General features: G+C 39.2%; 3 protein-coding genes and 1 pseudogene across 4 annotated transcripts; all 4 read right to left on the bottom strand.

The window, feature by feature from the left end:
* Positions 1-5214: 5214 nt before the first annotated feature.
* LOC121889887 lies at positions 5215-6880 on the bottom strand (annotated as a pseudogene).
* A 1142-nt stretch (positions 6881-8022) lies between these two features.
* Positions 8023-9745, bottom strand: LOC121890034. Its single transcript, XM_042402289.1, has 5 exons — positions 9688-9745; positions 8867-9577; positions 8621-8746; positions 8494-8537; positions 8023-8356 (listed from the first exon to the last, which is right to left on the bottom strand). Exons 1-5 carry the CDS (start codon positions 9743-9745, stop codon positions 8237-8239), a joined length of 1059 nt encoding a protein of 352 aa, XP_042258223.1. The 3' UTR covers positions 8023-8236.
* A 2795-nt stretch (positions 9746-12540) lies between these two features.
* LOC121890037 lies at positions 12541-15011 on the bottom strand. The gene is made up of 5 exons (XM_042402293.1): positions 14860-15011; positions 14054-14749; positions 13823-13936; positions 13693-13736; positions 12541-13562 (listed from the first exon to the last, which is right to left on the bottom strand). The coding sequence occupies exons 1-5, from the start codon at positions 14915-14917 to the stop codon at positions 13443-13445; spliced, it is 1032 nt and encodes a 343-aa protein (XP_042258227.1). The 5' UTR covers positions 14918-15011; the 3' UTR covers positions 12541-13442.
* A 5845-nt stretch (positions 15012-20856) lies between these two features.
* LOC121890021 (immunoglobulin kappa light chain-like) lies at positions 20857-22976 on the bottom strand. Of its 2 annotated transcripts, none has more exons than XM_042402273.1 (5): positions 22706-22976; positions 21877-22587; positions 21636-21758; positions 21502-21545; positions 20857-21376 (listed from the first exon to the last, which is right to left on the bottom strand). In XM_042402273.1, exons 1-5 carry the CDS (start codon positions 22761-22763, stop codon positions 21248-21250), a joined length of 1065 nt encoding a protein of 354 aa, XP_042258207.1. In that variant the 5' UTR covers positions 22764-22976; the 3' UTR covers positions 20857-21247. The 2 variants fall into 2 exon arrangements, with proteins under 2 accessions (XP_042258207.1, XP_042258206.1); XM_042402272.1 differs by having other exon boundaries at positions 20857-21379.
* Positions 22977-26740: the final 3764 nt, after the last annotated feature.

Here is a 26740-nt window from a genome sequence, read left to right on the forward strand (position 1 = left end):
TAAGATGATACTCTACTCTCACTTTTAAAATGTTAATCTTTTGGTCCTTTTGTGTTGCAGCATGTTATCTGCATTTGAAACATGACCCTCATTTCAGCCAGTTGCCTTTCAAAATGGCTTTTTACTTTTGCCATTTGTCTCAGCTTGTATACGCTGTGGTTTGGAGACGACAGGCCAGTCTTCCTGTGTTCAAGCGAGGGGATATGTTTCCACCGGTGAAAACGTCTTCACAGTCGTTCACACCTTAGTCACAAGAGTGAAATGCTGAGAGCTGGCTAGTTTGAAAGGTGCTACCTGTGCTTATGTTTCTGGTCAGAAGAATCTATTAATAGGTCAGAGGGGATTTTTTAGCATGCTTTGTGTACTGTGTCTGTATCTAATGCTGCACATCACAGCTTCCTTTAACAGGGGGTAGTTTTCCATAGACTAGTTTGTGTTGTACATTTTGCCTTTTCTGTGTCATGTATTTTGTGAGGCTTACAGCTTCTAGCAGAAATGACAGAGAGAAGCTGTGCTCTCTTCTTTCCCTCTGCTATGCAAAATGCTGAATATTATTCTTTTAGTTATTTGTGGAGCATTGTAACGTTGTAACTAACTAATGTTAATTATGCATCACCACAAACTTTTCCTGCTGTCAAAATCATTAGCTTTTATTTTGTTTTGCCTACTGCTGCACATTAAAGGGCCAGAATGACTTCTGATAATCCACACAGCTCGCTGACCTTTTTATTGGAAGGACTTTATACCAAAGAAATAGTCCCCATGAAAAGTGCTCACAGTGAGGTCCATGGATTATTCTGAGTGACAACAACACTGTTTTTGATGTTGAGCTCTTCAAAATTCTTTTTTCAAGCGATGTCTTTCACTGACTTTTGACTTTTGTAGTTACATTCACCGAGTCAAGTTTTGAACTACACAAGATTGATTTCATACGTTGATGCATTATGGACCTGAAAATTCTTAACAAAGAGCTTGCACAAGCTGCATTCTGAGTGATGCGGCTAGAGTCACTTTATCATGAAACAACAAGAGAAAGCAGACCTCTCCCACTCAAAACAATCTTGTTGACCAGTTCGACAAAGCTTTATTTGAACTTTTACACCTATTCTTTCAGACAGGAATTCTCTGTCCTTCCTCTGTGAGCTATTCAAAGTTAGCACATTGCATTTTCTGTGCTTTTTCTTTCTTCAGTGTTTTTTTGTTTACTGCTGTGGTCATGGAAACGCTCTGATTAGCTTTAACCAGCCTATATTGCCTCCTTAAGAAATGAGATGGATTACCTCCTGCACCTAGAGTATGTTCACCAGAGTTGCACGTTTGTGGCTGCTGGGCCAGGATGGTCTACTGGATTCATGCAAGACCCCAGTGCTGATAACTGAGCCAGGGCTGCAATTAATGGTTATTATACAACAGGTAGGTCCAACCAAGCAATCTGATTAGTCAACTAGACATTTAGAACATGCTCAAATCAGCATGACAGCACACCTAGCCGTGCTCAAATGAAGAAAGCCTGATCACTAAAAAAATGACTCCGCCATTCATTAGAACTATAGACCGTGACGTCACGCTAACAACAACAGTGCAACATCACTGCGGTGAAAACCCTTAGTGGAGTTTTGAGTTGTCTCTCTTTTATGTTTGTGAAACTGGATTGAACTGAACTGACTAGGGGTTGTGGGGAAAACAAAACAGACCCTTTACCGAATGGATTGAACTCTGAGACTGTGAGACGAGTTACACAGGCACACAGTCACGCACACACAAAACCCAAACTCGTCATCGTTACCTGGCACTCCCATACACAGCAAAACTTAGCCATTTTCACTTCTGTTGAGAGTATATCTCAGCTTCCACTTCGGCATCCTCCATCAGCTGCGCTGGTGTGTCAGTGACATGGCACTACTAGCTTAAAAATGTCTTTGAAGTTTGCAGACATAGTAGCTAAATCTGTCCATGGAAAAATTATTTTTTCAGCGGATATCTTAGTTACAACGAGATTGAGCTAGCAAAGCAGTTCTGTTTATATGTGAGGTATTTATTCAGTTTGGGAAATGCCGTAACCTCCAGAAAACATTAGCTGAAGTTGGCTGGCTAAGTCAGCAGGGACTAGAAATCGTCTCTGTTGCTAGCTCGTTACTAAGGGTCTGCCTACTTGCTGTGTAGTAAACTAGGTTTTATTATGTAGGATTCTACTGACGTGAGTGATTGTTTTCCAGGTATTAGTCATACCCCATGTATTTCCATGGAAACGGAGATAACACAAGCAAAAAGTTTTTTATTCTTACAGCGAACTGCCTCACAATATGACTAAATTTTGTTTATATCTTTTATTTTGTTGGCAATGTTGTTTAATCGCAATATTATATTGCTTAATTTCATTATTTATTAATCTGACAATTATTTTCTCGATTAATTGTTTAGTCTATAAAATGTCAGAAAATAGTGAAAAATGCCTGTTATAATTTCTTTGAGCCCCAAGTGACATCTTTAAATGTTTTGTTTTGTCCAATCAATGGTCCAACACATTTGAAATATCCACACTGTCAAACTGAGCCAAATCTGGCAGCCATGTTGGGCCACAATGAATTCTACAGCACTACCAGAGCACAGCTGGCACCAACACTCAGCAATAATCAACCCCACTGAGCTGGCAGCCTGGCATTGTTTGACTTCTAGTCTGTCACCATGGTTTACTCATTGGAGGGGTCACAGAAAAATGGGCCAGTCAAAGACAAATAAGTAATCACATATCACATTATTGTCATTTAGAGAGAACAGTCTTAACATCTTTAGCAAAGTGTAACAGCCAACTAACTGGCCTTGAAATGATTAGTTGATAAATTTATTAGTTGATGGATAGATAATTAATTAGCAAATGTTTTGATAATGTATTAATTGTTTTTCTCATGTTTTGATTTTCTTTGTCTTATGTGTTACAAAATTTAATATTTTGGGGATTTGGACCTTGATAATTTGAAGATGTCACCTCGGCCATTGGGACTTTTCAACATTTTTTTTTTTTTTGACCTAACAATCAATTAATAGAGAAAATAATCGGCAGATCAATCTTTAATTTAAATAATCGTCAGTTGCAGCCCTAAACATCAGTATTGCTTTGTCTTGGGTAAACTGCATGAATCAATGCTAGATGTTTCCAATCCATCACAGGTCAGCTGGGTTGGTAAATATGACCATCACTGGCACTTTTCTATTGGATTCTGCATATTAAAGTCCTCTTTATTTAAACACACCATTTGCCCTGACGTTTCTCAGTGCTGCTTTAATCACAGTCATGACGAAGTACTGACCTTTTCATATTTCACAATAACACAATAAAGAGCTCTTTGGTCGCATTTTAAACTTTTTTTTAATAAAAAAAGCACAAGGGGGATGACATGTTATATGATAGCAAGGATCTCTTTAGTCTTCATTCTCTCTGGTTTGTCCACCTTCTCCAGATGAAACTTCTTGGTTCTGTTGTCAGTACCTGATGTCAGAATAAACTACAGAGTGTCCACTGTGTTTCACTGTAGCTCGCCTGGAGGAGAGGCGTCTGGGTGCCGCACTCACAGATGCGTATATAACTGCTTGACTAATCTGTTTGAATTGAAATTTCTAATAATTAACACTCAGAAAGACGTCATGCAAATCAGACATAAAGATTATATGTAGCTAACATATTACTCTGTTAGTGCTCTTACCTGATCGCTGTCAGAAGATTCATCATTAGCCTCTAAAGAAACAAAGACAACTACTGTCAATTCCAGTTACTGCCGAATGTAACCCAATGTGGATCTGATTCCGCTGCAGATATACAGCTGATCAATACAATGCATCATCTTAAATACTTGTGACACTTCTGCAAAGTGCCCATATAAGAATAAAAGTCACAATCCCAAGACTGACGTTTGACAGCAACAGCACAATAACAGTTGGACTCAGTTCAGCTGGTTTGGTGACGGCTGTGTTTCCTTTTAACAGAGGATGATAAACAAACAGTAATTAATTTAGATTTGTATATACAAATAACTGCCAGTGCAATATCCACTATTTGACAAAGAAACATATGTATTCCCTTACTTGGACATCACAACTGATTGAACAAAATTAGAATATAGAAAACATTCCAGTGTTGGCCAGTTATTGGATTGGGCAGAATATGATATTCAAATGGTCAGTTCAACCAAATTACACACAAAAAGTCCCAGTAATATTCATATTAGATGATTCTGCAGCTCATGATTAATGTTCAGTGCCAACTGTCATTGTCAGTGCAGGATGTAGTGTGCCCTTATGTAGTGAGGAGGAAAGTAAAGATTTGGTGGTCTGACTGTCATGCAGGAGACCATCGTTCGCATCCTGTCACACACCTACATTTAACATTTTTCTTTTTTATGAACTGAAACCACAATCTTTTCTTAACCGTAACCACATGTTTTAGTTGTATAACCCTAACCAAACCATAACCACGATCTTTCCCTAATGTTAACTATACTGTAGTTGCCATGCACAGTTATTGTAGAAAATTTGGAGTTGGACATTGAAAAGATGTTGGTATTGAGTTTCTCATCTGGCTGTAGGGTTGAATACAGTGTAAGTAAATTTGTTTGTGGGGCTCAAAGCACTGTCAACTCCACAAATGTGAACTGAAAAACACTTATACAAGTTATTTACTATTTTACATTTTGAACAATGACTCTACTCTTATATAACTGTTCTCTTACTGTTAATATTAATCCTGGTCCCATTTCCAAACAGTACTTCTCCACATGAAGTCACAGCACAGGAGTAGGTTCCTGCATCATCAGAGCTGAGGTTCCTCATGAAAAGGTTGTACACACAGGTAGCTTCTCCGGAGCCAGTCTCAGTAAACTGGCAGGTGTCATTTTTTATTTCCAGAGGAGTAAATCATCTCAGGAGCAGAATAATCAGAGTTTTTCAGCCACAGGACGCAAGTGTGTTCTGCTGCACACCAGTTGGTGTGAACAGAACAGCTGAGAGTCACAGAGTGTCCTAAAAACACTTAGGAAAAAAATCCAGACTGAGGTTATCATAATTCATGCATGAAAGGGTTAAAGAGTTTATTGGTAAGATAAAACTCTACATTGATCACAATGAAGTAAAGTTATATTTACAAAACTGCTGTTTTAGGGAAAGTAAAATGACCCTTTTAAAGTCTGATTAAACATAGACAAAGATAAAACATGTCCAGCTTTACTGCTTTACACTAAAGTACACACATTCACTCCAGGTGTCATCCATCTGGCTTCTTGATCTGTTGATCTTGATCTCCATCAAAGCAATGTAATAGAGGTTATCTCCATCTTGGTAACCCTGGACATGAGAAACAGTATATCACAGTGTGGTGCACAACCATTTATGCACACAAAAAAGTGCTGTGCAACAGCTGTATATTTGAATAGTAATTCAATAGTCTAAAAAGAGAATACCTTTGCATTTCTTTTTGAGGCTGCTGAAATTCTTGTATGAGAATCTGAAAAAACAGAATTTAAACCTTCTTAATATCGTGTCATGTTCAGTGAACATACATTAAAGATAAAAACAGCACCAGTTACCTGCACAAGGAGAGCGGTTTCTCTTGTTCATCACACACAATAAGAAAGCCAGTAAAACATTCAGGATGGTGGTGAACGCTGCAGCCCCACGCCAGAAATTCACTGAGACAAGACAGTCCACCTCATCTGTAGAGAGCCAGACGTCAAGATACATTACAGCTTTTAGCTTTTTTTTTTCTTAAGTTTGATTAGAAGATAACCATCACAAATCTCTGGCTAGAAAGTTACTTACAGGCAAAGTCCAGCTTGGTCCTGTCTCCAAACACTATCTGTCCACATGAGGTGACAGCACAGTAGTAGGTCCCAGCATGAGAAAGATTCAGACTCTTCATTGGCAAGTTGTAGACACAGGTGTGTGTTTGTGTGTTGTTGTTCCTCTCACACTGATCAGTCCTGCCTCCATGTGTGTAAATGATTCCTGGATGAGATTCTTGAGAGTCTTTCAACCAGTAAACACTGTGTTCTCCATCATCACAGGTCCCAGTGTGTACTGTACAGTTCAGAGTCACAGAGCCTCCTGGCTGGATGCTCTCAGATGCCGACTGATGGACTGAAGCTTAGATGTTCAAACCTGAATCCTTTACATTGACAATAGTTCTCTCTGCAAATTCTAACATAAATGAATAACCACTTAAATGGTTAGAGGTGTAAATTGGAAATCTTTAAGTGATTTTTACCAACGTTAGTTTCCAACGTGAAGCGTGGATTGTCCTTGAATTCATCATGAAAAGTGCCACTTGTTTCGTACTTATAGAAGATGGAGATGAGCCTTGGTTTCTGTCCTAGAGTTTGTTTATACCAGTAAAGCCTTGCTGCAACATCGCCTTCATAGAAACATTGCAAAGTCACCTCATCACCAACATTAACTGACAGAAAACCACTTTCCTGCTGAACAGATGAGGATAATTCAATGAACTGAAGCAAAATGAGAGACAAAGCAAATGCACAATTAGTTTAAATTTATAGAGAGTTTATCACAATGAAGACAAGAATGATTGAGGAATGACATGAGGAGTGACTAAAAAATACACTAAAAACACCACTCACCTATTTTCCCTAAGAACAAAAATGTTAAACAAAAAACAACCTTTGGAGATGTCGTCGTTTCAAATTTCTTCGTTGAAAGTAATGAGGAGTATTTCTCCTGTCTTCGGAGACAAGCCTGTATTTGACTGGCCAAACTGGAGGTGTCATCAAAAGTCTTATTAAGGAAACATGATCACATGCTCACTCGCACTTATTCTGTCAAGGCCGGCTCTTGAAAAAAATCACGTTGAGTAAAAATGAATAACCACAACCAACATCCTCACTTATGTAACAGCCTGTACTGTCACTGATGGGCTGCACTCACTTTCAAGATGTGTTTATTTTTTGTGTCTATTCGATGTGTTTAGTCCAACATTTACAGTTAAGAGATGACATTAACAGCAACCTACAGTACAGTGGAGTTCAGTTTTGCTCAACCTTAGTTAATGAATCGATCATCATTATGTCAAACAAATAACATGCAGGCATAATAATTGATTAACTACCTGTCAGATACACTAAGAATACAACATGGTAATCACTAGCCAGGTCTAGTGTCATTTAATGAGATTTCGTCTATTTTTATGTCTTCTGTTGTTTACTTTATATATTTTCTTTTTTTTCAAGCATTAAATTTGAGTTGACAGTATATAAATTTGATCCCCAAAAGGTCACAAAGAATTGAGTCTGATCTACTATAAAATCAGTTGGCTCTCGCTGTGGAGGCGTCCTGATTGAAACCACACATACAAAGAGACAAAAAGTGCAGATGGTCCGTGATGTGCACATGACCACATCTTACAAAGCTAAAGAGAGATTTTATCATAACACTGCTGACCAAAAGGAAACTATTAAAAGATGTTTGCAAGTGCGGGTTCGTGGTGCACAAATCAGCACGTTTACTACGACTTCTGGTCTGTTTCAGTGGTAACTTTACATGTATACTCACTGAGCACTTTAGCAAGAACACCTGTGCAATCTAATGCAATCCAATACAACAGCTTATATATTTACAGTTTTTGTTGACACTGTTAGAAAGATGATAATTCTACTTTATGTTTATTATTGAGGTTGTAGTGGGTGGTGGTGTACTGGAGTGCATTATATTGAAAAGTGTTCCTAATATTTTGTCCGCCCCCTTAATACATTAGGGTGTATTTTATACATGGGTGACACTGTGCCTGAACGCCTCCAGTGTAGACACGCATTAGCATACATGGGGGGAGCAAAATATTTGGAACATATTTCAATTTAATACACTCCAGTACACCACCACTCACTATGACCCCAATAATAAACATAAAGTAGAATTATCACCTTTCTGACAATGTCAACTAAAACTGAAAATGTATAAGCTTCTTGAAAGTAGGCAGGGCTTTTGTATTGGATTGCATTAGATTTCGCAGTTGTTTCTAAGAAAGTGCTCAGTGAGTGTACATCCTCAAAAATAACTGGTTGAATCAGTATAACTCTGGGAATTATGGAAAGTAGTTAAAATAGTTAGAAATGCAACACTTCATGCAGCTTCATCCTATAGTTACTAGAAGTATGACCTCATTGTCTTAGGGGTTTGCTAAAAACACTAATAAAGGCATCTCTTGTTAAACTGCAACAAATATAAAACTTGTACAGTTCTACTGCTTTACACTTGAGTACACGCATTCAGTCTCGGTGTTGTTCCTCTGTCTTCTAGATCTGTTGATCTTGTGCTCCCCTAGAGCTGCATAATGGATGTTTTCTTCATTTTGGTGACCCTGATCATAAAATATAAAATAGAAAACCACAACACTTGAGAGAAATAAAAAGAAATGCTAGGTCTCAAAACATAATTGGACTTAAAAGAGTTGAGTCGTAATAAAATAGTTTATCTAAAAAAAGAAAAAGAACATACCTCTGCATTTGATGTGGAGGGAGCTGAAAATCTCACCTGAGACTCTGAGAAAGATCAAACAGTGAGCTTACTATAATGCCATGTTCAGTGAATACACACTGTCAACTCCAAAGAATAGCAGTTATACCTTTACACTGGCTGCTGTTTCTTTTGTAGATCACATACACCGAGAAAGCCAATAAAACAACCAGGATGGTGGTGAATGTCAAAGCTCCACTCAAGAAATACACCAAGACAAGAGAATCCACCTCATCTGCAGAGAGCCAGACACCAGAAGACAGTAGAAAGCTTTTAGCTGTGTTATTTTTAGTTTAAATACGGAGTTATGCACTTATTAAAAAAAGGACAACCTTTGTTAGAAAAAGTTACTTACGCTCAAAGTCCAGCTTGGTCCCGTTTCCAAACACTATCTGTCCACATGAGGCGACAGCACAGTAGTAGGTCCCAGCATGAGAAAGATCCAGACTCGTCATTGGCAAGTTGTAGACACAGGTGTGTGTTTGTGTGTTGTTGTTCCTCTCACACTGATCATTCCTGCCTCCATGTGTGTAAATGATTCCTGGTTGAGATTCTTCAGAGTTTTTGAACCAGTAAACACTGTGTTCTTCATCATCACAGGTCCCAGTGTGTACTGTACAGTTCAGAGTCACAGAGCCTCCTGGCTGGATGCTCTCAGATGCCGACTGATGGACCGAAGCTTGAATGTTCAAACCCGAACCCTTTACATTGACAATAATGCTCTCTAAAAATTCATACACATGTGAATAGCCACTTATGCAGTAGTAAGTCGCTGAGTCCGAGATGCGCAAATCTGTGATCTTCAAGTGATTTTTACCAGTTTCAATATCCAGTGTGAAACGTGGATTGTTCTTTAATTCATCATGAAAGGTGCCATTCCTTTCATACTTGTAGTAGGTAGAGATAATTCTTGGTTTCTGTCCTAGAGTTTGCTTATACCAGTAAAACCTTGCTGCAACATCACCTTCATAGAAACATTGCAAAGTCAAATTGTCCCCAGTATTAACAGATACAAAACCTCTGTCTTGACGAACAGATGAGGAGAATTTCACATCAGTCATCTGAGCTGAAGTAAAATGAAAGACAAAGAAAATTCACATTATAAACACATAATTAAAGGAGGAGTGACCATACATTTTAAAAAACACAAACTGGATTCATAAAAACACAACTCACCCATTTTCTGTCCCAATAACAGACATGTCAGAAAGAAAACAAACACTGGAGATCTCATCGTGTTCATATAGTCGGGCTAAATGAAAAGAATCTTGATCTTTTCTTCACTCTTAAGAGACAAGACTGCGTTTGATTGGCCAACCAGAAGTGACTGTATGTCCTATTTAGGAAACATGATCATAATGGCTCCTTAACTTACCATTAGATATAAAATCACTAAAATATAAATTAGCACAGACATCCTCACTCATATAATACTGATCTCACTAATGGACCATATTCACTCAACATATTTTGTTCATGTTTCTTTAAAAATACAGAAAAGGCTTACAAAAGCATGAAGGTAAGAATAAAAGGCTTTTGGTGCTTGGAAATGCTTGTCATCCAATAGGTGGCTCAGTGATGCAGTGGTCTACTAGTGGCTACTTATTAATCTCCTCTTTAATCCTTTAAAGTTATAATCCTTAATGTTTTCATGAAACAACCCCCATTTTGATTATGGTCAACATTCTTACTGCAATAGTCATGTATTTGCATTCTTCATAATTACCTCATTATATAGTAGTTTCATTGCTACTGACATTCCTTGTGTTCAATATTGTTCCATTAGTTTAATGCCACTCAATTCCAGGTCATATAGTTGTATTTTCTGCTCTGCTCATCTACTTTATTTTTTATTTCTTTGTGTATTATTTTGTTTCTCTATTCTATTTCCTTTTCTGAAGTGAACCCCCCCCCCCCCCCAAAGGTGAAGCTGAAGGAATGTTTTCTGGCTCACAATTCTGGGACCTGTAGTATTAAACTGAACTTGCTCTTTCTACCAGTAAGCATAGGTTTTCCTAAATCAACCAGAATTAAAATCTTAAGGATTATAACTTTAAAGTTCTGAGTAATCAACACCTGACTCACTTAAAAAATGTATCAATCTCAAGGCAAATATGTTGTAGCAGACCTCCTGGCCTCTGCAATGTCTTTCTTAGCACCTTTGTTTTCTCTTATCTGGAGCAAATGTCAAGTCGTCCTGCTAGACCTCTCTGAAAATGATCTGAGGCTCCCTTACTTGGAAACCACAGATCAACTTAAAACTGTTGTTGTAATTTTACTTCTTTCATACAACACATTTGGCCTCATTCACTAATATGTGCATAGAAATGTTCCTTGTGCACAAAACAAGTTTGCATGCAAAATTACTGTAGGATTCATGACACATTTGCACCAGCCTATTTTGTTCTTACTATTGTGCGTATGTTAGTGAATCAGAATCATTCTAAATTGACAGGCACGTGCATGCTATCCATTATTTGCATACTATCATGCCCCCATGTCTTTATATAAGGAAAGCCCTGTTGGAGTGGTGCAGCAGTGCAGAGCGCTGTCACTCATTGCAAAGAGGGCCGTGATAGTAAAAATGTAGAAAAACTTTGCTGCTAGTGAAATGCAAATAATAATAAAATAAAAAGTTGGTAAATGTGTAGATCTGTGGAATTAATCTAAATAAATCTCTACTGCTGCACCAGGTGTGCACTGTATTTCGTCTCTCACCACAACAGGCCATGATGCAGTGAAGATGCAGAGCATCCCTCCCTGTGCCACTACTGAACTGTCAGGCTGTGAGGACACTGAACAGACTGCTGGTTAACAAGCTGCATATATCACGGCCAAATCCGATGGAGGAAATTAATCGCTGTCACATTCAATATATAAGATATTGTCATCTAACAGGACAGTTTTAATCTATTAATAATTTCATTACATTTGTGATGATGATCTATGGATTACAGTGTCTTGGCTATTAATTTTACAATCAGTAAACAAGTTGTGTAATATTAGCAATTTCACACTTTTAAATGTTGTATGTTGAGATCCAATCATTTTTTAAATAATTGTGGTTCTAATATATTGTTTATTTTGACTAAATATTGACCGTATAATTTATTAACACCGTGGGATGTTTATGATCCGTGTGTATGCATGGTCTAAGGCAGTTCTAAATTTGTTTGCAGAGTGAGAATAAATTCAGGTAAGAACATATTTATGAATCTGGATTTGTGTTTAAAACATTTGTACGCACAGTTTGTGTATATGCACTGCTTATGAATGAGGCCCATTGTTTGAAACTAACCCCCTGTGATTGGTTTATGGTTTTTTTTATCATAACATACAAGAATGACTCATCCTTTTCTGTCACTTTACATTTTGTCATCACACTGGCAGATAACATTTGTGGTTTGTGGGTTCATACACATGTACGTGTACGTGCACATGCTGATGTGCAAAGTGTCACAGAAACTTGTCATATAGCATCACTGAATTTCTTCTTCTTCACAAACAACATTGTGTTTGATTGGCCGATCAGAAGTGACGCCTAATGTCTTACTTTGGAAACATGATCACATGTTCAGAGCCAGTAATAGTATTAAGAGAGGATTTACAAGGTCAGGAGTATATGAGCAACTTAATGACTCTTCAACTTTGTCAGCAATGGCATTAGCTTTAAAATGGGAGGGTGTGTCCAAATTTTTGACTGATACTGTATATGACCACACACATCCTCATTAGTGTAACACTATTCTCATCTCATTCTTTTGGTTAATTTTGTCTTTCTGATAAGGTACAGAAACTGGGAGGTGAGCCTCATCTCTTCTCAGCTCATGACACCACCTCATGAAACACCAGAGGAATATCTCTATTAAACATAGTGAGTATGGTACATGGCTCAAAGGCAGAATGTTTTGCTTATATATCATCCACATTTATTACTACTTCACAGAATTCATGCAAGTTATTACACTTCTTTAAAAAAACATTCAAGTTAAAGTTAAAAAGACAATATTCTTAGTTTTTCTTTATTAAGAGTTTAACATTCAAAACTCAGCTAATCTGCTTCATCAGGACTGTGTGGGTGTGGTTTGCACAGATGTGATTGACAGTGGCTTGGCAAAATAACCCAACAACCCAACAACTGACGTCAGATTCTGATTCAAATTTAGCAAAAGTCTGATTGGGGCAGAAATACGTGACATCACCTTACTCCCACCAAGCCCTGCCCACAGTAAACTATTGAGCGGAGCGCAGACAAAACAGCTCAAACAGATATCTCTCAAGTGAAATAAGCAAAACTTTTGGCAGAAAACATTCTTGAATGTTCATAAAGGGTCCCATTGCTCAAAGTGGGAAGCTGATTGACAAAATATGTTTTCAGGGCCTTGAAGTGCTGAAGCTATTGTATGTATAATCCCTTGAGAATTTTTTTTTTCTAAAATCCAGTAGATGATTCGAAAACCTTCCAACTTTGTTGAACGAGTGAGACAATGTTAAAGCTTTGTTTGCCTTAAAGTTACATATGAGATATCTGCTCTGTAGTACTGTACCCGCTCTCTGTGCCTCATATGTTTCCCTTTTACTGTCTTTTCCATTCTGTGTTGATTTGTTTCTGTCTCACATACACTTGTTCCGAAGCCCATCTTGTAAAAATGTCCTTAGCTTGCTGATTTACTAAAATTTGACTTGGGTTGTGGATGGAACATTAAAAACTTTTTAATTTGACATAAATATATTATTACTTCAATCCAACACCAACATACATTCTCAAATAACTAGTTGAATCAACTCATCTCTGGGAATTATGGCTGCTCCATTCTATAGTCACAAGAAAAATATACTGATAACATGATCTCAGTGTCTTATGAGTTTGCTAGAAACACTAATAAAGGCATATCTTATTACACTGCAACAAATATAAAACATGAACAGTTCTACTGCTTTACACTTGAGTACACGCATTCAGTCTCGGTGTTGTTCCTCTCTCTTCTAGATCTGTTGATCTTGTGCTCCTTTAAAGCTGCGTAATGGATGTTTTCTTCATTTTGGTGACCCTGATCATAAAATATAAAACTGTAAATCACAATATTTGATGAAAATAGAAACAGATCCCAGAAAATAATTGTGCTTAAAATGTTTGAATGGTATTACAATAGTTTATCTAAAAAAAGAAAAAGAACATACCTCTGCATTTGATGTGGAGGGAGCTGAAAATCTCACCTGAGACTCTGAGAAAGATCAAACAGTGAGCTTACTATAATGCCATGTTCAATGAATACACACTGTCAACTACAAAGAATAGCAGTTATCATACCTTTACACTGGCAGCTGTTTCTTTTGTTGATCACATACAAAGCCAGTAAAGCAACCAGGATGGTGGTGAATGTCAAAGCTCCACTTAACAAATACACAAGAGAATCCACCTCATCTGCAGAGAGCCAGACACCAGAAGACAGTAGAAAGCTTTTAGCTGTGTTATTTTTAGTTTAAATACGAGTTATACACTTATAAAAAAGGACAACCAGTGTTAGAAAAAGTTACTTACTGCCAACGTCCAGCTTGGTCCCGTTTCCAAACAGTATCTGTCCACATGAGGCGACAGCACAGTAGTAGGTCCCAGCATGAGAAAGATTCAGACTCTTTATTGGCAAGTTGTAGACACAGGTGTGTGTTTGTGTGTTGTTGTTCCTCTCACACTGATCATTCCTGCCTCCATGTGTGTAAATGATTCCTGGATGAGATTCTTGAGAGTTTTTGAACCAGTAAACACTGTGTTCTCCATCATCACAGGTCCCAGTGTGTACTGTACAGTTCAGAGTCACAGAGCTCTCAGATGCCGACTGATGGACCAAAGCTTGGATGTTCAAACCTGAACCCTTTACATTGACAATAGTTCCTTCTGCAAACTCAAACTTGGATGAGTAGCTGCTTGCGCAGTAGTAAGTAGCTGAGTCTGAGATGCGCAAATTTGTGATCTTCAAGTGATTTTTACCAGTTTCAGTATCCAGTGCGAAACGTGGATTGTTCTTCAATTCATCATGAAAAGTGCCATTCCTTTCATACTTGTAGTAGGTAGAGATAATTATTGGTTTCTGTCCCAGAGTTTGCTTATACCAGTAAAACTTTGTTGCAGCATCACCGTCATAGAAACATTGCAAAGTCAAGTTGTCCCCAGTATTAACAGATACAAAACCTCTGTCTTGACGAACAGATGAGGAGAATTTCACATCAGTCATCTGAGCTGAAGTAAAATGAAAGACAAAGAAAATTCACATTATAAACACATAATTAAAGGAGGAATGACTGTACATTTTAAAAGACACAAACTGGATTCATAAAAACACAACTCACCCATTTTCTGTCCCAATAACAGACATGTCAGAAAGAAAACAAACTCTGCAGATCTCATCGTGTTCAAACTGTCGGGCTAAATGAAAAGAATCTTGATCTTTTCTTCACTCTTAAGAATCAAGACTGCGTTTGATTGGCCAACCAGAAGTGACTGTATGTCCTATTTAGGAAACATGATCACATGTTCACTGTCATCTTTAGTTTCAAGTTTGTTTCTTGAGACACGGTGAGAGCTAAATGATCTACATACAGATTAGTACAGATTCCTCATCTCTACATTAGCTTTAAAATCACTGAAATTTATGACCACATAGTACACATGTATTCATACTGATCTAACTGACAGGACATACTCACTTTATAGGTTTGTTTAATATTTGGTTTGGTAAAATGAGTTTATTATCCATGGTGTGCTTGGTTTCAGTCATAAGGAGATAATAATTGATTAATTAACCATTGTAAGGTTTCAAGATAATGTATTACTAATAAAAACATATAGTGGAGTTCAGCCACGCTCAGCCTCTGGCAGTGAACTGATTTTTATTAGGCAGACATGATAATTAATAACTACCTTAAGATGCCAGATGTACATATCAATGAACAAGTAATTAATAAACCCTGTCACTATTATTTTGAGCAGTTTCTTCACACTTGACAATATTCTTGCCGCGCTGTAGACCAGGGAACACATGACTGTCACCTGTACTGCTGCAAAAAGACAGATTTGGACAGTAAATTAAAGGTCAAACATACACAGAAAATTACTGAATACATTTGCCCCCTAATTATTCTTGGACATGATTTTTTTGACTGCAAAAAAGGAAGACTTTAGCAACTTCAATAGAAATTGATCTCATTGTGCGTTGTCTCTTGAGTAAGTCAGACGTTGTTTCTATATATAAAACTTGTTATTCTTGAAGGTGGCATTCTCTCAATGCCACCTTCGCCGGGATTGTCAGAAGAATTCTGAATGCAATCTCACTGTTGGAAATGTTTATCTGATGCTTGAGGAAACAGACGGTTTGATGTGCTGTAGTTCTTCCCTTTGGAGTGATCTCTCTGAGTATCCTCAGCTCTTGGAACAGTGAACATGTGAAAAAATTCTATCTGTAATTTATTTACTACAGCCTCATGTGTTATAGATTCTGTTTAATTTTCTTACATGGCAATGATTAATACACCTACTTTACTACACCTTTTACTCATGAAGACCTTTGAGAGGCTGTTTCTCCAGCACCTCAGGCCCTTGCTATGCGACTGCCCAGACCCGCTGTGGAAGAACTACAAAGCACTGTGACGATCATGTTCTTCTCCACTGCTTTCAACACCATCCAACCTCTGCAGCTGGCTGAGAAGCTCTCTGTGGTTCAGGTAGACCAGGACCTTGTGGCCTGGATTACAGACTACCTCACCAACAGACCGCAGTATGAAAGGCTGCAAGGCTGCTTGTCAGATGTAGTGACGAGCAACACTGGCGCACCACAAGGAACTGTACTGTCACCATTTTTGTTCACCCTCTACACCTCTGACTTATGCTTTGACTCAGATGTTCTCAGATGATTCCTCCAATGTCGACTGTATCACACATGACAAGGAGGAGGAGTACAGAGACTTAGTCGAGAACTTCATAGGATGGTGTGACAGCAGACACCCTCAGCTCAACACTGGGAAAACCAAGGAGCTGGTGGTGGACTTCCAGCACAGAAAGAAGCCCCCCACCCCTGTCATCATAAGTGGGGGATGGAGATGGTGGACACCTACAAGTTCCTAGGGGTGCAACTCACCAACAAACTAGAGGGCCTGTAGAGGGCTCAGTGTTGACAGAGCAGGCTGTTCTTTCTGAGGAGGCTCAGGTCCTTCAATGTGTGCACTAGGCTGCTACGGATGTTCTACTGGTCTGTAGTGGCCAGTGTTATCTTCTTTGCTGTGGTGTGCTGGGGTGGTGGTAAAGGGACTTGTGGTGCCAACAAACTGGGCAAGCTGGTGAGGAAGGCCAGCTCTGTGGTGGGGATGGAACTGGACAGTGTGGAGGCAGTAACAGAGAAGAGTATGAGAAGGAAGCTGAAAACTACCGTGGACCACCACTCTCATCCTCTCTATGTTGAGCTGAGGCAGCTCAGGAGCACGTTCAGCCACAGACTCATCCAGCCACGTGCCTCTAAGTGCTTAGAGGGCTCTTTGTGCCATCAGCCATCAGACTCCACAACACCCAGTATCTCCTACCTCCACTGATTGAGACTCAAAACCATACACCACTCACAGTTAAACTGTCACATGTGTTCAACCTGAAACCAAAGCAATCTGTATGAATAGATACCATGATGGTGAGGTTGAACAGGCTTTTGTCTTATAAATCACCCTCATCAGGACAGTTTAATCTTGTAAGTAGAATCTGTTGTAGATCTTATTTTCATTGACTCGTGTTAAGTTGAATTTAAATTGGATCTCTTTTTTTATCACATTTGATTATAAAATCTAGGATTTTTTTTTTTTTTTTTTTTTACATCATTCTGGTTGAAATATACTTTTAAATATCTGCTTTTACTTTGTTGTTCTGTCTTTTGCTATCAATCATATTTAAGTAGTGTTTCAAGTAGGCAGCAATAACTCAGTTTCCATACATGTTACCTGAAAAGGACTGCACAATTATGGGATGTTGAAGTGGTCTTTATCTTAGGGAGCATGTATGTGAGAGTTCAAAGACTTCTACGTCCTGCTGAAAACCACAAAGCATGTTGCACTAAAAGAGATACAAAGCAAAAAAAGATTAGAGATAAGGGTCAACAGGTGTCAGAGTGACTGGAATTCAGACAGACTTTACTGTAACCACATTATTAGTAGAATGAAGTTGTAGGGCCTCATGTTTTCAGAAAGGACGCCAATTGTTGGGATATCTTGGCCTTTCCCAGGTGCTGTCTCAGCTCAGTCAGATCAAAAAACTTGGACATAAAGTCAGTTGAAAATCTTCCTGTACCGTTTTACTTTGAAACCAAAATGATGAGTGCAAACAGCTGGCAATAAATATGATCAAAAACAGAAAGACAAAGTGACCAACTAAAGTTGTATTTGACAAAAACATATGTCAGGGCTCAGGAGATGCAGGAGTGGACCCAAACGCAGAGGCCGGAATGCAGATATGATGAAAAACTCTTTAATTGTGGATGGTCGCGGACAGGTAAACAGGGCTGAACAGAACTAGCAGAAGGAACAACACAAAACGATCCAACAAGGACTGAACAGAAAACCAGAACTTAAAGAAACTGAACTAACAAGGAGATGAGGTGCAGGTGGGGAGATGGGTGGAGAACTCGAGAGGGGAATAAACATCCAGGGAGCTGATTGGCTGAGGACACACAGGGAGCGGGGCAGGGCTGACAAGGCTAACACAGGGCAGGTGTGGGGAAGACAGCAGGGCAGGGCTAACGAGTCCAAATGCAGGGCAGGTTTGGAGGAGTACATGAACACACAAGGGAAACAGAACAAAAACCCAGAAAACAAACCCAACGCCATCTACACTAACCCATCCAAAACCAAACACAAACACAAACCCGAACCCAAGCACACAACCCAACAAACTAATGATGCAATATGAACCGAGGGACTAAACAAACGTGCAAAACCAGGAGACCCCACAGAACACAACATAAGACCAAAAAAAACACCTTAAGTCCAGGCAAGATGTGACAGAACCCCCCCTTAAGGGACGGATCCCAGACGTCCCACAAACACCACCAAGGGACACAGGATTGACGGCCGACGCAAGACGGGGGGAGGAGGAGGCCAAAACTGACAGTCCATAGGCCATGAAAGAGCAGGTAGCTAGGGAAGTGGCGCAGGGGTAGGTAGCCAGAATGCAGGGAGCAAAGGAGGTCGTGCTCAGGAAGGGCCAGGACATGGGGAACCAGGAAGATGGTGCACAGGCAGATGGCCAGACAGGGGCAGAGCATAAGAGTCCAGGTGGACGGCCAGGGGGCTGGACAGATAGGTGAATTCGCTCGGGAGGGCGACCGGGGTGCAGAACAGATGGCAGAAGATGCTCTGGAGGGCGGCCGGATGTGAAGAGCTTCTCTGATGTTTGGGCTGCAGGCTGGCAGCGAAGGCAGAAACCCTCTGGAAGTTGGACTGCAGGCCAGAGGCAATGGCGAAACCCTTCAGGAGGCCGGCAACGAAGGCGGGACCCTTCAGGAGGCCGTGCAGGGGGCCGGGCAGGGGGCCGGCGGCGAAGGCGGGACCCTTCAGGAGGCCGTGCAGGGGGCCGGCGGCGAAGGCGAAGGCGGGACCCTGCAGGGGGCCGGCGGAGAAGGCGAAGGTGGGACCCTTCAGGAGGCCGGGCAGGGGGCCGGGCAGGGGGCCGTGCAGGGGGCCGGCGGAGAAGGCGAAGGCGGGACCCTTCAGGAGGCCGGGCAGGGGGCCGGCAGCGAAGGCGGGACCCTTCAGGAGGCCGTGCAGGGGGCCGGGCAGGGGGCCGGCGGCGAAGGCGGGACCCTTCTGTCAGGGCTCAGGAGATGCAGGAGTGGACCCAAACGCAGAGGCCGGAATGCAGATATGATGAAAAACTCTTTAATTGTGGATGGTCGCGGACAGGTAAACAGGGCTGAACAGAACTAGCAGAAGGAACAACACAAAACGATCCAACAAGGACTGAACAGAAAACCAGAACTTAAAGAAACTGAACTAACAAGGAGATGAGGTGCAGGTGGGGAGATGGGTGGAGAACTCGAGAGGGGAATAAACATCCAGGGAGCTGATTGGCTGAGGACACACAGGGAGCGGGGCAGGGCTGACAAGGCTAACACAGGGCAGGTGTGGGGAAGACAGCAGGGCAGGGCTAACGAGTCCAAATGCAGGGCAGGTGTGGAGGAGTACATGAACACACAAGGGAAACAGAACAAAAACCTAGAAAACAAACCCAACGCCATCTACACTAACCCATCCAAAACCAACCACAAACACAAACCCGAACCCAAGCACACAACCCAACAAACCAATGATGCAATATGAACCGAGGGACTAAACAAACGTGCAAAACCAGGAGACCCCACAGAACACAACATAAGACCAAAAAAACACTTTAAGTCCAGGCAAGATGTGACATTATATTAGCTCAATTGGTAGAAGCTGGTGACAGGTGCTCCTTAAGACACTGAAATCCAAGTTGCTTGCAATGTACATGTATGGGAAAATCTAAGGTGTGCTTGAAAAAAGTGTCTGCCAGATGACTGTAATATACTGTACTGCAGTCAATGGGGCCAATTCATGTTACTATTAAAAACAATAGCATGAGAATAAATGAGGATAAGTGAGATCTTTCCCAATTTGTTGAGATTTTGACCTTTGTCATTGCGTGGTAAGAGCCTTTTTCTACTTCTTAGGGAATCACAAGTAATAAAATCTTTTAATGCTTTAATTTGAATGCTTTATCCACTTTAGTCAAACTTTTATTGTGTGTTACACGTCTCAGTAAATGTTTCATGTATGGTTTCAGTTGTACTTGGGTTCTGACATTAAGTAAATACTATATACTTAATGTATACTATATACTATACATAATTTTTTTTTTTTTTTACTAGATTCTTCCTTCATTGAGCCACTGAGCTTTTATGTTTAACAAACATTCATTCAGTTTATCCTAAATAATTTTCAGCAAACACAACAGCAGTTGTATTAGAAGAGAGCTGTCATCAATTATTAAGACTACTTTGTTTTTTTTCTTTTTGTCGGGCCAGCACAGTGGGGAGAATGTGTGTCGGTATCTGCACAAAATGTGTGTCCAAACAATTATTAAATTATTATTTATTTACACTGTTGGCCTGGGACGAGTGAGACCAGCCACATGTTTTACCCAGTACACAGAGCATCATGAGCCAGAGGTAGCACTATCAGAGCTTAAACATAATGCAGACATTGTCTCAAGTGTTCCATGGTTAGATTTATTTCATCATTACTGACACAAAATGTTCATGGAACAGCACAATGCAGTTAATCAGGTTAAAACTCATTGAAGATAAAAGACAAAGAATACCACTTTTTCCTGTCATGTTCCTCATAACCAAACAGTAGCTTGTTGTACAGCATAAATGAATCTGGCCTTCTAAATGTACTTTTGTAATAGCAAAAAGAATATGATTTTTCATAATATATATAACATATGAATATGATTTAAGATACATGTTTTTTTAAGAAAACAGCAGAGACATCCTGTAGATAAACTTTAAAGCACACTGACAAGCAACAAAGAGAGTAGAGAGTCCTGAATTTCTCAATTACTAAACCCTACCAGAACACAGAGAATCTCATCTTTTGACTGCAGATCACAAGGCACATTCCTCTATCTAGACTTTTATCTAAGACTACAATACACAATAAACAAGATTCTAAGAAACTTTCCTCATAAGTTCTCCAGCTTTACACTGGAGTACACACATTCATTCTTGGAGTTGTTCCTCGCTCTTCTTGATCTGTTTCCAACATTTGCATTTAAAGCAGCATAATGGAGGTTGTCTGCGTCTTGGTAACCCTGCTAACAAAATATATAAAAGTAAATCACACTGCAATTAAAACAATGTCCACAACACAATTAATTGTTGTGCTATAAAAAGGTGGTTAAATGGCAATTCAACAGTTAATCGAAACTGCATTCACCTCTGCATCTGCTGTGGACGGAGCTGCAAATCCATGCTGAGGCTCTGATTGTGAAACAGAAAATGCTCTTTTATTCAAAAGCCAAATTCAGTGAATACAAACTGTCATAAACAAGTGGTATCATTTGCCTGTACCTGACTGGCAGCCGCTTCGCTTCTTCATCTTGTACACTGAGAAAGCCAATAAAACACTGACGATGGTGGTGAATGCCAAAGCTCCACTCAAGAAATACACCAAGACAAGAGAGTCCACCTCATCTACAGAGAGTCAGACACCAGAAACAGAGCTTTCAGCATGTTTTCAGCTTTCATCCTAAGCTTGATGAGGGAGTAAGACTGTATCAGATGGAACAACATCTCCTAAAAAGGTACTTACGCTCAATGTCCAATGTGGTCCTGTCTCCAAACAGTATCTGTCCACATGAGGCGACAGCACAGTAGTAGGTCCCAGCATGAGAAACATTCAGACTCTTCATTGGCAAGTTGTAGACACAGGTGTGTGTTTGTGTGTTGCTGTTCCTCTCACACTGATCATTCCTGCCTCCATGTGTGTAAATGATTCCTGGATGAGATTCTTGAGAATTTTTGAACCAGTAAACACTCTGTTCTCCATCATCACAGGTCCCAGTGTGTACTGTACAGTTCAGAGTCACAGAGCCTCCTGGCTGGATGCTCTCAGATGCCGACTGATGGATTAAAGCTTGGATGTTCAAACCTGAACTCTTTACACTGAGAGTAGTGCCCTCCAAAAATTCTAACATGTTTAAATAGCAACTAACACAGTAGTAAGTAGCTGAGTCTGAAATGTGCAAATCTATGATCCTCAAGTTATTTTTACCATTTTCAGTATCCAGTGTGAAGCGAGGATTGCTGTTGAATTCATCATGAAATGTGCTGATTACTTCATATTTATGGAAGGTAGAAATGAGCTTAATTTTCTGTCCCAGAGTTTGCTTATACCAGTAAAGCTTTGCAGGAACATTACCTTCATACAGACATGGCAAAGTCGTTTCATCACCAACATTAGCTGATATAAAACCACTGTCTTGACGAACAGATGAGGAGAATTTCAGATCAGTCATCTGAGCTGAGGTGAAATAAGAGACAAAAAGTATTGAAAATTATAGAATTCAACATAATCAGTTAATATTTGAAAACCAACCACTCTAACAGATAAAAGTTGGAATCACAAACACGTAACTCACCCATTTTCCCCAAGAACAGACATGTGAGATAGAAAGCAAACACTGGAGATGTCATCATGTTCAACTTGCCATGTGAAATGAAAAGATCATTTACTTTTCTCCACTCCTCATAGACAAGACTGCGTTTGATTGGCCAATCTGAAGTGACACTGTATAGGAAACAGGATCACATGTTCACTGCCACCTATGATTGTAATGGTGAGAGATATACGAGGAAGATAAAGGCTCCTCATCTTTGATTTGATTTGAAATCACTAAAAAATAAACAACTATATCCAATATAAACACAGCACTAACAAGACACAGTGGAGTCCATTTATGCTCAATAATTGGTAATAAACAAGAATAATTTTGAGCAATTCATCCATACTTGATACTTTTTTAAAGCTGTAATCTGGAGAAACAACACTGCACTCTGTGCTGTATTGAAGTTACATTTTTCTACAATATACACACAAGATATGATGGGCTGCACGATTAATCAAAATAAGATCACGCTGTTGATTCAGGCTCTATGCAATCTCATTTTTATGACAACGATTCGGCTCTGTCTGCATTAGTGGGGAGATCCAGTGCATCATGAGAGAGGCAGAGAGCAACAAAAATGTGTTAGAGTCAATGAAACCCAGAAATAATGAGGGAGGACAAATAGATGTGTTCCCCATAGTTGTGACAAAAATGCTTTGCTTGTAGTGTAAAAAGTTTTACAGTCTGTTATGTGGAACTGGATTCACAGACGATGATGACGGTAAAAAGCACCTACAATATACATACAAGGTATGATGCTTTGATCATCATGATCAAAATTTAGCTGAAAATTCTTTTTAAGCAAGCACTCAGCCATAGCAGGGGTCTTAAAAAGGCTAAAGAGGCTATGACTTATTACTTAATGTGAGCTAAAGATATGATTCTGGTCAACGCGGCAAAAAATGAATAAAGTATTTTCTAAAAAATTACTTCTCAATGCCTTTATGCTACTGTCCTTCATGCTGTGCTACCTGCTGTCACTTAACATTACTCGAGGCAGAAACTTACTAATTACAATTTTTATTGTTGAATCATTTTTTCCAGCTTTCTGTATCTGTTTCAAGGCATAGTTTTATTCTACACTTCAATTAAATATTTTTAAATTATTTTTTGTATTATATTTTATGTGTACTTATACTACTATTTGTCTGCTACAGCAGTTTAATCTGATGTTACAAAATGGCCAGCAAAATTCAATCACTTCTGTTGTCAATACTATTCTAAGTTATATTCCAAATAAAAAGTATTCTGCAAGCAGCAACCTCCAAGGTTGAAAAATGAAGCCAAGGTGGAAGTGCCAAAAACTGCAGTACCTCGATTGGCCACTTGAGGCTGGCTCCAAAAGCGAGTCAATCCCAATGGACCCCCATGTTAAAATACCCAACTTCACAGCAGAAATAAACATGTTTACAGCCTGGTACAAAACACGGTTTTGCTTTTAACTAATTTCCTTGTTTATGACAACTGCACAGGGGGTGATTTTTTTTATAACTCACCTGTTTTTTTACATTTTTATAGAGCTCACTCATTTAAATTTTTCTTAGGCTTAAAGTTATGCATAATTAAGGGCATGACTGCATTGAGTGACAGGTGGGTGCCTTCACAGGCAAGTCGCTACCATGTCGACAACCTTGGTTAGGTAACGTAACCACGGCATAACCCCAGATTCACAGAGTGTAGGCATAGGCGTAGCCATAACCGTCACTATTTTTGTTGCCTAAAAAAGTCTTATTCAGTGTTTGTTTTTACTAAAAGACCCTGAGTCGAATGTTCACTTTTTTTCCCTGGTCAGTACATTTTGTTTTAATGGTTTTTCACCAGCGAAAATTTGCATAAGCATTATCACAGTTAACCACAGACTGCAAATACACCATGCTAACCAAGCTGGCAGCTGGCACCTAGCAGTTAGCAGCTGGCAGCTAGCATTAGGGTCAGCTCCACCCTCTCGTCCAAATATGGTCACTTCTGGCTTCAAAAATCTAAGATGGCGGTGGTCAAAATGCAAACTCAAGGCTTCAAAACGGGAGTCCACAGACCAATGGGTGACGTCATGGTGGCTACGTCCATTATTTTTTACAGTCTAGGGTTAGATAACTTTGTAATCAAAATGCCCTGTGCAACTTGTTTATTTTTTCATGAAAAGTGCCATGTTTATCAAACTTATAGGTCATAGAGACGAGCTTTGTTTGCTTATACCAATAATACTTTGCAGCATCACTTTCATAGAAACATTGCAAAGTCAGGTTGTCACCAACAGTAGCTGATATAAAACCAACTGCTTGATGCACAGTTGTAGACTGCATCAAATTAGTCGTCTGAGCTAAAGTGAAACTGGAGAAAAAGTGAATACACAATGAATTTTATGTCACAGAAATTATATCATAGTCAGAAAAAATCTAAGTACTTACATTAGGACTGAAACACAATCAGACATCAAACAGAACAAAACACATTAAAACAAAACTGCTTTTATAAAAACACAACTCACCCATTTTTCCCAAGAACAAACATGTTAGGCAGAAAGCAAACGCTGGAGATGTCACCATATTGAAATTGCTGTGTTGAATGAAAAGCACCTTGATACATTTTCCAATCCTCAGAGACAAGATTGTGTTTGATTGGCCAACCAGGCAATATTGATCACATGTTCACTGCCACGTATAGTGTCAGTGTTTTTTTGTTCCTTAAGAAGAATCACATGGTGAGAAGTAACTGAAGCACAGACATTCCTCACAGTGTTTTTACCTCTGCTTTTTGCAATGGAGTGATCATGTCACTGTATTATCTGGGGTATATAACTATGCTAGTTTTATAGTTAACATTTAATAAAGAACATAAATATTCCTTATTCCTATGATTTTGAGCAGTTTATAATGAGACTTTTATGACTCTTCATACAAACTTTTTTTTAAAAAAATCTGCTTCCTCTGGATGTTTTTTTTTCTGTCTGGCTTCAAGTTCTGGCAAAAACCAGCTTTCCTATTCCTCAGTGAACAAGCTTCATATTCTTGTTATTGTATTGATCAGTTAACACTATCGTATTAAAAAACGTGTTCAAACTTACCCTTAATGGTATCGATATAGTTTATAAATACATATTTTTGGTTTTATTAAAACATTTTGAGATAATGTGAATACTATTTATATTCCTGACACCACTTTAATACATTGGAGATGGTGAGAGACATTCAGTTTATGATGCTGAAGGCATTTAAAAACTACATTTGAAATCTTAACTGCAATGTCTTTTCCAGTCACAATGTGCTGCTTACTGATAACAAACCAGCAGTTTTCACTGGGGTTCAGTTTTCATTTTTCTTCCATTGGTGGAAAACAGTAAAAACTGTCAGTTGGGTTTATAGTAACTCTCATATCTTGCTTAAATATAATCTTTTAAATGTCTACTGTTATTTGATTGTCACAACACTTTGTATTCTGACATGTCAAAATGACTAATGCAACCAGTGTATCATATTCCTTGTTTTTATTCTTGTCATAACTAGATTTATATTAAACTGTGTCAATATTAGACATTATACTATAATTAAATGTGACATCCACTGTCTTTGAATATTTAAGTGGTCTTTATCTTAAGAAGCATCTAAACATAGCACAAAAAGTAAGGAAATTTGTGTTTGGTAGATTATTTCTTTGTTGTAACAATGCTTTTTGGCAATAAATCTTATACTGTTGGAAAGCCTGTTTATTTGCCTTTTAAATGGTGCCACATTTGTAAGGAACATGCATTTGTGGGATGAGCAGCAGAGCGGAGTATATGGGTTGCGCCCATGAAAAATTTGCCAAATCTTCTCTGCCAATGCCAAACAGCTTATTTTGCTATTGACTCTTGTTTTGAGCTTCTGGTACCCCCAGGTGCTCCCAGGAGGCCTGCCATGACTGCCCTTCACCTTCAGGCCCGTTTGCACCGGTGTCAGCAACATGTGCTCTGGAACCTGAATATGTGGAGGAACGTTATGTTCAGCAATGAGTCCCGATTCTGCCTATGGC

The sequence above is a fragment of the Thunnus maccoyii genome, chromosome 22 (genome assembly GCF_910596095.1).
Source record: "Thunnus maccoyii chromosome 22, fThuMac1.1, whole genome shotgun sequence".
NCBI classification, from domain to species: domain Eukaryota; kingdom Metazoa; phylum Chordata; class Actinopteri; order Scombriformes; family Scombridae; genus Thunnus; species Thunnus maccoyii.

Coding starts and splice junctions, on each gene's coding strand:
- LOC121890037 (XM_042402293.1), bottom strand. CDS start 14,917: ATGAGATCTGCAGAGTTTGTTTTCTTTCTGACATGTCTGTTATTGGGA. Junction 13,937..14,053: donor GACCAAGCTGGACGTTGGCA/GTAAGTAACTTT, acceptor GGCTCTCTGCAG/ATGAGGTGGATTCTCTTGTG. Junction 13,563..13,692: donor CCTCCACATCAAATGCAGAG/GTATGTTCTTTT, acceptor TTTTATGATCAG/GGTCACCAAAATGAAGAAAA.
- LOC121890021 (XM_042402272.1), bottom strand. CDS start 22,763: ATGATGACATCTCCAGTGTTTGCTTTCTATCTCACATGTCTGTTCTTG. Junction 22,588..22,705: donor TCTGTTCTTGGGGAAAATGG/GTGAGTTACGTG, acceptor ATTTCACCTCAG/CTCAGATGACTGATCTGAAA. Junction 21,546..21,635: donor GCGAAGCGGCTGCCAGTCAG/GTACAGGCAAAT, acceptor TTTCACAATCAG/AGCCTCAGCATGGATTTGCA.
- LOC121890034 (XM_042402289.1), bottom strand. CDS start 9,745: ATGAGATCTCCAGTGTTTGTTTTCTTTCTGACATGTCTGTTATTGGGA. Junction 8,538..8,620: donor AAACAGCAGCCAGTGTAAAG/GTATAACTGCTA, acceptor GATCTTTCTCAG/AGTCTCAGGTGAGATTTTCA. Junction 8,357..8,493: donor CCTCCACATCAAATGCAGAG/GTATGTTCTTTT, acceptor TTTTATGATCAG/GGTCACCAAAATGAAGAAAA.